Source organism: Chiloscyllium plagiosum, unplaced genomic scaffold, assembly GCF_037043375.1.
Source record: "Chiloscyllium plagiosum isolate Xiang-an unplaced genomic scaffold, Cpla_swu_hap1 HiC_scaffold_9, whole genome shotgun sequence".
NCBI lineage: Eukaryota > Metazoa > Chordata > Chondrichthyes > Orectolobiformes > Hemiscylliidae > Chiloscyllium > Chiloscyllium plagiosum.
The window spans coordinates 27882504-27897586 of record NW_028270147.1 but is presented as its reverse complement, the minus strand read 5'-3'; the positions used below and the strand labels follow the sequence as shown (position 1 = coordinate 27897586).

Genomic DNA, 15083 nt, shown 5'->3' with positions numbered 1-15083 from the left:
GCATTGCTTTCAGTCACTAGGTGTTAAATAACACAAAACTGATTGTGTGTATGAGACCATAGATTCTTTTAGTTCACCAACTCAACAGTGAATGAAAAGAAGCACAAAAAGCATTTGATTTGCTTGTTTGGTTAAAGATTAGCCAATACTTAGACTGCAAAGATCAGTAACTGCACACAGTTTATAATCTGGAGAAGGTTAACATAGACTGCAACCTTTGCACAGTGGCACTCCCACATGACAGACACTCCGAAGAGGGAAAAAGCAACAAGAAACCAGACTTTTTAAAATTAAATATCTTTCAGGTAAGAGATTTTATCTCCGTCAACTACAGTATTCAACGTTTTGGTCACACAAGAAAGGGATAATTATCTCCACCGTAAACATGTCGGGATCCGTCGACAGGGAAGTAATGGAGGAATGTGTGAAGGATGAAGTTCCCTTCAGACAAATGCAGAAGGTTGGAGTTCAGTAGCTTGATGTTGGTGTTACTGGACTGTGGTGTAAGAAATTTCTGGGGAGGAGAATGCAGGAATAAATAGGACAATAATACAGTGTGGGCAAATACAGAGTAAAACCAAGAGTATGTGGGTAAAACAAGTAATAGATATGAAGTTAAGCAATTTTGAGTACGGGTATATAGAACACTGGATTCAAAAAGGGAGAAACTAACAAAAGAGTCTGCATATTACTAATTCCTTAGCTTGCTTTTATCTCGTACAAGATTACACTGGTATAAAGTTGAGGATTACCCATCATGCACGTTCTTCACTTAAGTCTGGCACCAACCGATTAAAGAGACCAGCAAATTGAAATTGGAACTATTCAAGATTGTCGTGAGAATATACCCTGTTGCACTTCAATTCTGACTTTGAATCATTTGCAATATTTGAGCAGTTCCTCTTTGTGAACCATCAAACAGAAAGACAAGATGGCATACTTTTAGGTGAGAGGAGAAAGATTTTTTAAAAAGACATGAGGGGCAATTTTTTTTTACATAGATTGTTTTCTATGTGCAATGAACTACCAGAGGAAGTGGTGGATGTGGGTACAATTACAATGTTTAAAAGACATTTGGATAAGTACATGACTAGGGATCTGAGCAAAGCGCAGACAGGTGGGACTAGTTTAGTTTGGGATTATGGTCGGCAAGGAATGGTTGGATTGGAGGGTCTGTGACTCAATGGCTATTGCCAAGGTAAGTGCTCTTTACATGTCACTCTGAAATTCTGACTTTGAAACTTCTAATGGCCACTCTTCACTAGAAGATCGGTGATACATTTGGCCATTAATAACTGGAATTGAATAGAGCGACAAAACTTTCATGGAAACTGACACGACCTGAACATAAAGTTTTAACAACTGCCTGGAAATTTAGTTGTGCCTGAAACTGGGTGCACCAATAGCAGAGCACATGTGCTGCTCATGTTTGTTCACATGATCACAGGAGCCATGTTAATGCGGTGCTGCCCAGAAAATCACATACCTGTTTCGGACCACGGGAAATTGAGCTTCTCTGACACCACATTGAGGCCAGCAGCACCTTTTACAGGGGAATAAATGTGGGAAATGCTGGAAATACTCTAGGCCTGGCAGTATTTGTGGAGAGATAATCCATGAGTGGAATCTCCCTCTCCTAAAAGTGCTAAGGAAGATGGCAGGAAAGGAATTAATAACCACCTATGGGCTACCATATGCAACCACTGCATATGAGAACCTTGCCAACTCTTTGAAATGGGGAGAGAGCAGGAGATTTGCACAAGGTAGTGATGCTTATTTAACAAGTCGGTGCAGGCTCAATGGGCTGTATGACCACCTTCTAAACTGTAACACGTCTGTGATTCTATGATGAGTAAGATTAAGTGGTTTGTCTGCTGGGGGTTCACTTGGGGAGGGTAGGAGCTGTTTCCAAAGTTGTGGTGATCAGGAGTACAGATGGGACTTGGGGAATGGCTACTGAACTCCAACCTTCTGACTTTGCCTCTGACTTCGTCGCTACTGGTTCTTCCTGCAAAAACTCCCCAACCTGGGACTGCCCCTACCCCACCAGCCAAATCTTGCCCACTGCTCCTGAACTTTGAATAGATTCTGCGGAACCCTCAAATGGACCAGGCTAGACCCCCTCAAAACATTTCAACAAGACAGCCCAGACCCTAACTTTTCTAGTTGTTTTAAACAGTTATTCTGGATATTCCAGAATGATGCAGCTGGCCCAATCACTCAGTTTTTAAAAAACAGAATTTATTTACAGACTACTGAATGAAATATGAACAAAACACCATGGGGTGGCACGGTGGCTCAGTGGTTAGCACTGCTGCCTCACAGCATCAGGGTCCCAGGTTCGATTCCAGCCTCGGGTGACTGTCTGTGTGAAGTTTGCACATTCTCCCCATGTCTGCATGGGTTTCCTCCTGGTGCTCTGGTTTCCTCCCACGGTTGATAGATGTGCAAGTCAGGTGAATTGGCAATGTCAGAATTTCAGAGTGACATGTAAAGAGCACTTACCTTGGCAACAGCCATTGAGTCACAGACCAACCAGTCCATGCTGACCATAATCCCAAACTAAACTAGTCCCACCTGTCTGCGCTTTGCTCAGATCCCTAGTCATGTACTTATCCAAATGTCTTTTAAACATTGTAATTGTACCCACATCCACCACTTCCTCTGGTAGTTCATTGCACATAGAAAACAATCAATGTAAAAAAAAATTGCCCATAGTGTTAGGTGCATTAGTCAGAGGGAAATGGGTCTGGGTGGGTTACTCTTCGGAGGGTCAGTGTGGACTGGTTGGGCCAAAGGGCCTGTTTTCACTCTGTAGGGAATCCAATCTAATCAAAAGAGAACCGAATTTAGAATAACAACCTATCTGAAAACCTAATCCACTCTATCGAAACTTAATGATGCTGTTCCAAATACTTGTAACATCCCCATTAACAGCCCCTTGGCAAGAAAAGGTAAAATCAAACATAGGTTCTTACAGGACAGATGTCAAAGAGCGAGAGGATCAGCATGGAGTTGTTTATTTTCCCAGCAGCTGTTTCTCTGGGTTCCCAGTTAAAATTTGATAGCAGCTGTAACCCAAACAGTTTGTGAAACCAAACCAAACCAAATCCTGAATTGAGAGAACTGGCCACTCTCCTTTCATTGTGCAAGTGTTTAAAAAAACTTAAAAGAATTTCAAGCGCCTATTTCCAGACATATTGGAACCTTTACGGCCCCTCTGAGAAAACACCAAGAGCAACATAACCTTGTTAAAGGAGCAGCATCGTCACAACTCCCACTTGCCTGGATGGGTGCAGCTTGAACAACCCTCAAGAAGCTTGACACCATCCAGGACAAAGCATCCGCTTGATTGGCTCCACATCCATTCCCTCCACCATCGACGCTCAGTAACAGCAGTGTGTACTATCTGCAAGATGCACCACAGAAATGCATTAAAAATCCTTAGACAGCATCTTCCAAACCCATGACCACTTCTACTTAGAAGGACAAGGGCAGCAGATACATGGGAATACCACTGACTATAAGTTCCCCTTCAAGTCACTCACCATTTTGACTTGGAAATATATCACCATTCCTTCACTGTTTCCAGGTCAGAATCCTGGAATTTCCTCCCTAATTGCATTAAAGATCAACCTACAATATGTGGACTGCAGCGGTTCAGGAAGTTAAAAATCACACAACACCACGTTATAGTCCAACAGCTTTATTTGGAATTACAAGCTTTCAGAGCGCTGCTGCTTCGTCAGGTAGCTAGTGGGGCAGAATCATAGGGCATAGAATTTATAGTAAAAGGTCAGTGTCATGCAACTGGTGATGTAATGAACAAACCTAGATTGCTGTTAAGTCTTTAATCACTTGGACTGGGGTTGCAGATTTCTATTCATTAATATGTAAATCCTAGAACTTCTTTCAAGTCACATTCTCAAGATAACTTAAGGTTTTATCAAAAAACAGTGACATCTCAGCTCAGAAAATGTATTAAAGGTGTGATGTTAGAATCTGTCTGTATCCCAACCTTGAGTCAGACTGGTTCTATCTCAAAAGTAGGAATTGATCAAGTGCCACATGGATTGACTGCCTACAGATTGTGTGCTTTTTGAACAAAACAAAATGTAATAGCAAATACAAATCTGTAAAAGCAAATTCACCTCATAGTCCTATATGTGTGTGCATGTGTGTGAGAATGGGCACCTCAGTACCTCACTCTACCGCAAGCCTATTGATAACCTCACAATGCTGCAATAGCTTCGACTCTAAACATATTAAAACAGCCATCCCCTACAGACAAGCCCTACGCATACACAGGATCTGTTCAGATGACAGTTACCTGAGGCGCTGAAGGATGCCCTCATAAGAACAGGACACGATACTCATCGATCACCAGTTCTGACATGCCACAGCGAGAAACTGTAATTACCTTGTAAGGAGACAGACACAGGAAACGACTAATAGGGTACCCCTCGTCTTCCAATACTTCCTGGGAGCAGAGAAACTACGCCATCTTCTTTGCAGCCTGCAACACATTATTGATGAGGATGAGCACTGCGCCAAGATCTTCCCTACGCCACCACTTTTCACCTTTAAACAACTGTCAAATCTTAAACAGACCATTATTCGCAGCAAACTGCCCAGCCTTCAGGACAACATCAACCACAAACCATACAACCCTGTCATGGCAACCACTGCAAGATGTGTCAGAGTGTTGACACGGACACTGCCATTAGACATGGAGATACCAACCACCAAGTACACGGCAGGTACCCGTGTAACTAGGCCAACGTTGTCTATATCATACGCTGCAGGCAAGGATGCCTCAAGGCATGGTATATTGGCGAGACCAAGCAGATGCTACAACCACAGATGGGTCAATTGCCAGACAGAAATGTTCCTTCCTCACCGGGAACACTTCAGCAGTCAGGGACATTCGGCTTCAGATCTTCGGTGATCATCCTCCAAGGTGGACTTCAGGATACGCAACAACGCAGAGTCATGAGCATAGGGTGATAGCCAAGTTCCATGCCCATGAGGATGGCCTCAACCAGGATCTTTGGTTCATGTAATACTACAGGTGACCCTACTACATTATATACTCTCACACACACTCTTACTCACAATCACACTCACACACACAGACCCTCTCTCATAAACATGCTCCCTCTCGGACACACACTTACTCTGTCACTCCCCCTCTCTCTGTCACTCCCCCTCTCTCTCTCCCGCCGCCCCCCCCTTCCTTCCTCACATGCACATACACAGGCACACACATATAAGTCTATGGGGTGAACCTGCATTTGCAGATTTGTATTTGCAGATACATTTTATTTTGTTCAAAAGCACACAATATGTCGGCAGTCAGACCATGTGACACTTTGATCAATTCCTAATTTGGAAATAGAACCAGTCTGACTCAAGGTTGGGATACAGACAGATTCTAACCTCACACTTTTAATGCATTTTCTGAACTGAGATGTCACTGCTTTTTTTAAAACCTACATATTAATGAATCAAAACTTGCAACCCCATTCTAACCGATTAAAGATTTAACAGCAATTTATCTTTAGGAGAAAGTGAGGTCTGCAGATACTGGAGATCAGAGTCAAGAGTGTGGAAAAGCACAGCAGGTCAGGCAGCATCTGAGGAGCAGGAAAATTGACGTTTCAGGCTGGAACCCTTCATCAGCCCTTCCTGATGAAGGGCTCTGGTCCGAAACATCGATTCTCCTGCTCCTCGGATGCTGCCTAACCTGCTGTGCTTTTCCAACAGCACACTCTCAACAGATTTCTATTTTTGTTCAATACATGACATCAAAGATACTTTGATTTTTTACTAAACATTCTGTGTCCTATGACCCTGCCAACTAGCTACCTGAAGAAGGAACAGCGCTCTGGAAACAGTTGGACTCTAACGTGGTGTTGTGTGGTTTTTAACTTTGTCCACCACAGTCTAACACCAGCACTTCCACATCACGGTTGAGGAAGGCAGCTCACCACAACCTTCTCAAGGGTAAATAGGGATGGGCTATAAATGCTAGTCACTTAGTAATTCCCACACCCCATGAGTGAATTAATGCAAAAGGATTGTAACCCTGGACCCTAAGATGGCACTATGATGGACTGTGGTTGCTAACATCAGATTGGCAGGTGCTTCACATAGGGTGAGTCATTGCTGATCCAGGAACCCATGTGCTGAATATCTACTAGTTGACCATTCAAGTGTCTAATAGGCACAAGATGGGACTAGCTCTCCAATTGTCAGGATGGGGGGAGTGCAGGGTGTCCTGCATGTTATTGCACTCACTTAGCACTTTAAAAAAAACTGGAAAATTTCACTCTGAGTTAACTTTTCAGATCTGTGCATTCTTCACTGGCAAAAGGAAAAATCGAACAGGTTTTGAATTTGTGAAAGGGAAAGGTTGGAAACAGGGACAAAATAGATAATCTGTGATAGAATGGAGGGCAGGAGAACAATGGATTCATGGTCATCAATATGGAACCAGTTCAACAGGAGCAGTTGAATCTAGTTGACAACCAGGAATTGGGAAGCAGTTGTAACAATTGATACCAGTCGTTAATGGGACAAGTTAATGTATAAAAATTGTGCCAACGTAAGGAATTTCAGATCAGCCATGACGACACTAATAACTATTACCCAAATATTTGTATTTCTTGACTAATGAGGAAAATGTTCATGCCATTCCACAACCACCCAATCATACCTTATACCAGGAGGTCCTCAGATCAGTTCACCAAAGGTGGTAAAGGAGGCAAATGTCCAGTAACCAGCCCAATGACATGGCAACTGTGTGGTTCAGTGATTTCACATGTGTGATTAAGGTAAGTGCATCGTCACATCACCTCTCATACCTACCAAAGAACCAATTTCTCATGCGACTCAATGCAACACAATTCAATTACTCATCCAGGTGTACTGAAAACCTGTGCATTGCATTCACAACCTCCATTTCTCTCTCTCGCTCTCCCTCTCTCTCTCACACACACACACACACTCAACGTCCATTGTTGCCAATCTCAAATTTATCTTCCATTGCTTCCACACTACTCCAACCATTCATTGAATTGTGACGACTCCACCTGCACAATTGAAGAGGGGAAATGATGCTCTGTATCACGGGGCTGGATGTTTACATAGGAGATAGGAGCAGTAGTTGGCCATTCAACCTCTCGAGTCTACTCCACCATTCAATATGACCACAACTGAACGTTGAGCTCAGTACTCTAATCCTGTCTCCATCCCTGATCTCTTCAAGAGCTATATCTACCTCCTTCTTAAAAACGTAATGTTTTGGCCTCAAATACTTTCAGTGGTAGTGAATTCCATGGGCTGACCACTCTCAAGATGAAAAAATGTCTCCTCATCTCTTCTTAAAAGGCCTGCTCCTTATCCTTAGACTATGACCCCTGTTTCCGGACTCAGCCGCCATTGAGATAATTCTTCCTGCAACTAACCCGTCTTACCTTGTTAGGAACTCAGAGGTTTCTAAGAGCCTACCCCACTCATTCTTTAAAACTCCAGAAAATATAATCCTAACCAATTTAATCTCTCTTCAGTCCTCCCATCTCGGGAACCAATTTCAAAACGCTTCACTGTACTCCTTCTATATCAAGGGGCGGCACGGTGGCACAGTGGTTAGCACTGCTGCCTCACAGCGCCAGAGACCTGCATTCAATTCCAATCTCAGGCAACTGTCTGTTTGCACATTCTCCCCGTGTCTGCGTGGGTTTCCTCCGGGTGCTCCAGTTTCCTCCCACAGTCCAAAAAAGTGCACGTTAGGTGAATTGGCCATGCTAAATTGCCCGTAGTGTTAGGTGAGGGGAATGGGTCTGGGTGGGTTGCTCTTCAGAGGGTCGGTATGGACTTGTTGGGCTGAAGGGCCTGTTTCCACACTGTAAGTAATGTAATCTAATCCTTTCTCAGATAAAGAGATCAAAACTGCACACAATATTCCAGGTGTGGCCTCAACAGTGTCCTGTATAATTGCAGCAACACATTCCTGTTTCTGTACTTGAATCCTCTTGTTATGAAGGCCAAGAGGATTCCTTAATGCTGCTTCACCTCAGTTTTTATTTTCATGCATTTAACCACTGCAACATCTCTGCATCCTCCTCACAGCTCACCCTTCCACTCAGTTTTGAGTAATTGCAATCTTGGAGATATGACACATAGTTTTCTCATTTAAATCATTAGCATAAATTGTGAAAGCTGGGATCCTCATACTGATCCCTGCTGTATCCCCCTAGCCACTGCCTGCCATTCAGAAAAAGACCTATTTATTCCTATTTTTATTTCTCATCTGGTAACCTGTTTTTTAAAATCTATCTCAATACACTAGCCCGCATCTTAGTTTTACACAACTGCCATCATATTAGAGTCATAGAGATGTACAGCACCTTCGGTCCAAATCGTCGCTGACCAGATACCCTAACCTAATCTAGACCCACCTGCAAGCACCCGCCCAAATCCCTCCAAACCCTTCCTATTCATATACTCATCTATATGCCTTTTAAATGTTGCAATTGTACTAGCCTCCACCACATTTCACATATGCACCACCCTCTGCATGAAAACGTTGCCCCTTAGGTCTCTTTTATATCTTTCCCCTCTCACCCTAAACCTATGCCCTCTAGTTCTGGACTCCCCGACCCAGGGAAAAGACTTTGCCTATTTACCCTATCTATGCCCCTCATGATTTCATAAACCTCCATAAGGTCACTCCTCAGCTTCTGTGCACCAGGGATAACAGCCCTGGCCTACTCAACCTCTCCCTGTATCTCAAATCCTCCAACTCTGGCAACATGCTTGTAAATCTTTTCTGAACCTTTTCAAGTTTCACAACATCCTTCCAATAGGAAGGAGACCACAATTGCATGCAATATTCCAAAAGTGGCCTAACCAATGTCCTGTTCAGCCGCAACATGACCTCCCAACTCCTGGACTCAATATTCTGACCAATATTGCTGAGACTACCTTTTTCAGCTCCTTCCTGAATCTTATCCCTGAATCTATCATGAAGCAAAAAGCTGTAGGGCAAGGTGTGATCATGGACATTTTCCCTTCCTCTCCACTCCATGTTTCCTCTTCTGCTTGTTAAATCGTCCATCCACAGCAAAGACAGCAAATTCAACAAAGAAGTCACTTGCAGCCATAAAGTCAGATGCAGGAGGTGCACATAGTATGTTACCCAGTACAAATGGGTGGCAACTAGGCCAGAGAGAAATAGTGGGTCATGTGCCAGCTCACTAGGGGGTAAGATCACAGTTTGGATCGGAGCTGAGGATTTTGATAGTGTAGCATTCAGGAGCATGCTGGTGACCATGTGGTTATATGATAGGGGAATCAAGGGTCATGGGTAAATGCACTAAAGTAGAATTCAGTATTATCAGGTCAGCTGTGATCTCATTAAATGGCAGAACAGACTCAGTGGGCTGAATGGCCTACTTTACCTCCTGAGTTTTCTGTTTTATGTATAACAAGAAACTTTGCAAATTGGGAGGATGGCTCACTGAACAGCTTCATGTCACACTCAAGGAGAATGGAGGAATCCAAGTCCAGCCTGGCAAGAGATTTTGAACAGGACTTGGAGACCCTCATTTTGAGTTAGGAAGTGGTGCTTAATTCAAGACTACAGTCAACTGTTATGTGGTGTCTTGTATCCACCTTCCATGAAGGGGAGCCAATGAACCTTTGGGTGCTGCAGTGAAATGTTCAGATGCTGGTCATGAGATCCATGGATCTGCTGGCAGCAGGTTCTGCTGGAGCTCCCTCAGTGCAATCGCAGTGCTGTGTTTGATGTGTAGGCTTGTCCAGCAATCTTTGCTTCAGCTTCATGCTACTTCACCAGTGTCCTCATCAATACCCTCATCATGACCAGACTCATTCTGTTGTGTAACTCAAGCTGGGTTGATGGAGGTTACACAGTTTAGTTACTATTGCAATGCAAAACCAAGTCACCTCAAGTTCTGCTCCTGGATGTCATGAAGATTCCTGTCGGGGTGGGGGGATATGGAAGTGTAGGGGGCCTGTAATGGAATGCCTTTGTCCTTCTCCTTCTCTGCTGCCTCACTATTTGAGTAATTTCCCACTGAATTTTCTGCAGTCTGTCCTGCTCATGTGGCTGATCTAAAGACACTGTAACCAAAGGTCACACATCTGGGTCACCTTTGTCTCCCCTGACAGTGAACAACAGCTCTTAAAAAAAAGATTTAAAACATAAAACACAAAGCTTCCATAAATTTGGCTGAAGCAATCGAAAGCAAAGAACTACAGATGCCGGAAATCTGAAACACAAACAGACAGTGCTGGAGAAACTCGGCAGGTGCACTGCATCTGCAGAGAGAGAGAGCAGAGTTATTTCAAGTCCAGAGACCTTCCATCCTAATGTAATGGGTTCTGATGAAGGATTAGTGAGGTCAAAACATTATCTCTGCTTCTTCTCTCTCCAGATGCTGCCAGACCCTGCTGAGTTTCTCCAGCACTTTCAGTTTCTGTTGGCTTAAGCAAACGTTACTCAAAAGCACCTGACTTGCCACTTGTTGACAAGTAAATTGGGGAAATGCTCATCTTGCAGCTGAACACATGGGGCAGGATTTTCTCCCAGGTTTTGGGTCACTACATCCTTCAGGCCGAATGGAAGTTCTGAGCTCACACCCTCCAGAAACCAGACTGGGGTGCCTAAATTGTCATGTCCATGCTTACCATCCTAACTGGAAAAGATTTGGGATGGTGATAAGGAGAAGGCAAGACAATGTGGTACAGTCAATGGCACTTGGCGGTCCCAGCAAATTTTAAATGTGGGTGATATCCAGCCATTTGGTCTGGCCCTTGCATAGAGAAAGAAAATACTGTCTTGAGGTACAGAGTTTCTGGGACTTCTCAGAATTTTCACTACCCAGCAAATGGGGAGCTATCACTCCTGTTGTCTGAAATGTAAGAATCCATGGCAACCTTGACAGTGATAAGCTTTGCAACTATCTGATAGCTTGAGATTGTCTCAAATGATTCCTAGCATGCAACTAAAGGACACTCAGTGGTTAACAGTCTGCAAATAGATGACAGTTCCAGCTGATAGAATGGCAAATGGCTCCTACTTGTTAAAGTAATGTTTAATAATAATATCCTCAACAACAAAGAAGGGGAAAATGCCAAATTTATATTCCACATTGTTTTGCAGAACAATAGTTACAGTCTTCCTCCCCTTCCCCCGCCATGAGAAAAAATGTCTCAATTTATTTACGGTTGGAACATGGAAGGTTCTGGCTCTGGCAACTTCAAGATCTAACCTGCAGTGCACTGGAATAATATTTAAGAGTTTGTTGGCTGCTTTCCACATCAGGACTATGTATAAACAATGAATCTACTACCTTGTGACCACTACCAAAAACTCAAAAAGACAGGAAAGGAAGTGCTGTTCTTTAGAAGCCCATTCTCTCATGCTAGCCAATACATGTTATCTAATATTAGATCAAAGAAGGGCTTGCATTTATAAAGCACTTTATACACAAGGAACTACTTGTTAAATTGTTTTGTTGTAATGTAGAAAATGCAGCAACCATTCTCAGCAAATTCTCACAGATAACAATGTGACATGACAAGCTAATCTGTTTTTTGTAATGTTTTGTGGGGTAAATATTGGCCAGGAGACCAAAGGTAACCATTTAAAGGAAGATTAACATACTGGAATCAAAATTTTAACTCCTTTTCTCTCTACACTGATACTGCTAAGTTTTTCCAGCCTTTTCTGTTTTTATTTTACACCAGGGATAGCTCTCCTGATTTTCTTTGAAATTGGGATCTGGGGTCTATTGCATCCACTGACCAGGCAGCTGGGTTCTTAATTAAAATTTTGGCTAAAAGATGGTACCTCCCACAGGTCAATGCTCCCTCGAGAGAACGTTCAGCATTCACTGGAGAATCAACCCTGATCTTTGTGCTCATGCCCTGGAGTAGGACGTAAACGCAAATCCTTATGATTCAGTGGCTGATGGGTCACTAAGTGAGCTATGGAATGATATGTCATTGACGTGGTATTATTGGTAATGGTCAGATTGAACAATTAATTTCTGTTGCTTTATTTGAATATTCATGTTATTTCAAAACTTTATTAGTCAGACAAGAAGATTGTTGTTACTCAGGTTACATTATAATTTTTATTATTATAAAAGAACTAATTCCAGAGGAGGGGAGGGTGGCTGTCTTTGATATTAATGTTGGCTTGGACTGAGCGTGGCATCAAGGATTCCCATCAGTACTAGAGTAAATGGGAACCAGGGGAATAAACTCTGTACTGGTAAGAGTCATACTCAGCAGAAGGAAGCTGATTGTGAGTGTTCAATGTCAGTCATTTCAGCTCCAGCTTAAGACTGCAGGAGTTCCTCAAGTGCAACCATCTCCAGCTGCTTCATTAATGACCTTTCATCCATTATTAGATCAGAAGTGGGGATATTGGCTGATGATTGCACTATTCATGACTCCTGAGATATTCAAGCATCCATGTCCAAATGCAGCAAGACCTGGCCAATCTTGGGCTGTAATGTGGCGAGTAGCATTCATGCCACACAAATGCCAGGCAATGACTATCTCCCACAAAAAAGAATATAGACACTGCCTCTTGATATTCAATGCTGTTGCTATCACTTAGTCCCTCACAATAAGTACTTTGGCTACAAGAGCAGGCCAGCAAATAGGAATCCTGTAGTGATTAACTCCCCAAACTCTGTCCAACATCTACCAGGCACAAGTCAGGAGTGTGATGGAATACTCTTCACTTGCCAGGATAAGTAGATCTCCAACAATAGTCATGAATCTTGTCGTCATCCAGGACAAAGCTACCCACTTCATTAGCACCGCATCCGTTAACATTAATCCCCTCCACCACTAATGCACATTAGCAGCAGTATTGTGTGCCATGTACAAGATGTACTGCAATAACTCACCAAAGATCCCTAGACAGCACCTTCCAAAGCTATAACCACTACCAATTACAAGAACAGCAGATACATGGGAAACACTACCCCGACAAGTTTTACTCCAAGCCGCACACCACCCTGTTATAGAAATATTTTGCTGTTCTTTCACCATTGCTAAGTCAAAATACTGGAACTCCCTCCATATTAGCATAGTGGGAAGACCTACACTGTTGGACTATAGTAGTTCAAGATATAGTAGTATAGTAGTTCATGACCATTTTCTCAGGGGCAGTTAGGGATAGACAATAAATGCTGGCGAGCCAGCAATGTCCACATTCCGTGAATTAATTTATTTCTAAACTCACTACTTTATTCCAGATTGATTCTATAACTGTCAATTGTTGTTGTACGAATAGATATCTGCACTTCTGATATGCAGATTATTCTAACAGCTGTAACACACAAAAGAAAAGTATTAGTGACATGATCCTGATGTGCTCGTAACTACATTAATACTGACATTAGCCTTCTAACAATCATATGACACCAATTGGATTCTAAAATTATTTATGAACTTATTATTTTTAAATCTTGGAATATTTGATCATAACAAAATAAATGCACTGCTTTTAAACAGTCAGACTTCTTATTGATTACTATGGGTACTTGGATTAAAACAATTTGTAAACACATTAATTTATAGAAAAGACTCTGTGACGGACGATGTCAATAATTGGGCAGAAGTATGTTGGTCTGGTGCTATTCTCAGTGGGATGTTTGGTGGCTGTTATACAAGCAACAAGTCCTTGTGAAATCCTCAATCAGGTAAGTGAGATTGGAAGTCTTTGCCTTGTTAAATGTTTAAATAGTTTACACCAAATAATGAAGAATATTTTTGGTACAATTAATATATAATATATATTTTCCATATGGGCTCTTCTGACACCACATGACTAGCACAATTATGGTCAGAAAAACAATTATGATCAGAAACACAATAATGGTCAGAAACACATTGTCAGAATTGTAGTTACTCATCTAGACAGTACGGTATTTATGAATTATGTTTTATACATAATAGTGAAGTAAATCATTTTCATTTTAATCTTTGTATTATTTCTTCTCCTTTTACTGTACTGCCTTCCTTCCTTGCACTTACACCATTCAGCAGCAGTGAAGACAGAATGTCCTACTCTCAAATCCTTTTTGACATTGTCCATGAGTTCAGAGCATAGGAGCAAGAATAGACCATTCTGTGCCTTTAGCCTCCTCTGTCATTTGAGATCATAGTTAATCTTATACCTCAATATCATATACCCACATAATTCCCATATCCTTTGATGTCATTAGTAATTAGAAATTTACTTAACAACTTGTCGAGAAGTCTTGATGGACTGAATGACCTCCTTCAATCTTGAAGCAATTTAGCTAAAATGTAAGATTCAGCTGATTGATATTGATTGTGAACTGATGGAATCCACTGATCATTATGGTACGCAAGTAGTCACAGCCTGACAACCTGAGAACAACCCATTTACTCTTGCTCGACTTACTGTCTGTTAACCAGTCCTCAATACAAGCTAGTATATTACTCCAAATCCCATGCGCTTTAATTTTGTTTACTAACCTCCTTGGTGGGACTTTATCAAAAGGTTTCTGAAACTTCAAATACACTCCAACCACCGATTCCTCTTATCAACTCTGCTACTAATATTGTCAAAAATCTTTGTCACAAGATTTGTCACACATGATTTCCCCATCATAAATCGATTTTGATTCTGTTCAAACAGAAAATTGTTTCCTAAATATCCAGTAACCATATCCTTTATATTAGATTGTAGTATGTACTGATATCAGGCTGATGTCTACAGTTCTCTAGTTTCTCTCTTTCTCCTTTCTGAAACAATGGGGTTACATTTGCAACTTTCCAATCTTCAGGATTGTTGCAGAGTTAGTAGAAATCTGAAAAATTTACCCCAATGCAACCAATATCTCTGGAGCAATCTCTTTCAGCACTCCAGGGTAGAGGTCATCATATCCCAGAGATTTGTCAAATTTTAGTCCCATTAATTTCTCCAATACATTTTATTCATTAATACTAATTTCTTTCAGTTCCACACTCTCATTAAACCCTTGGATCTTCATTATGTTTGGGAG

The 15083-nt window shown here is 41.9% G+C and overlaps 1 protein-coding gene across 1 annotated transcript in view; it reads left to right on the top strand.

Moving 5' to 3' along the window:
- cunh1orf210 (chromosome unknown C1orf210 homolog) overlaps positions 1–15083 on the top strand; it is a 57570-nt gene continuing 42487 nt past the window's right edge. The window contains exons 1-2 of the mRNA XM_043698904.2: positions 1–305; positions 13630–13751. Coding sequence (XP_043554839.1) covers positions 13650–13751 — 102 coding nt within the window. The 5' untranslated portion in view covers positions 1–305; positions 13630–13649. The remainder of the gene's footprint in view (positions 306–13629; positions 13752–15083) is intronic.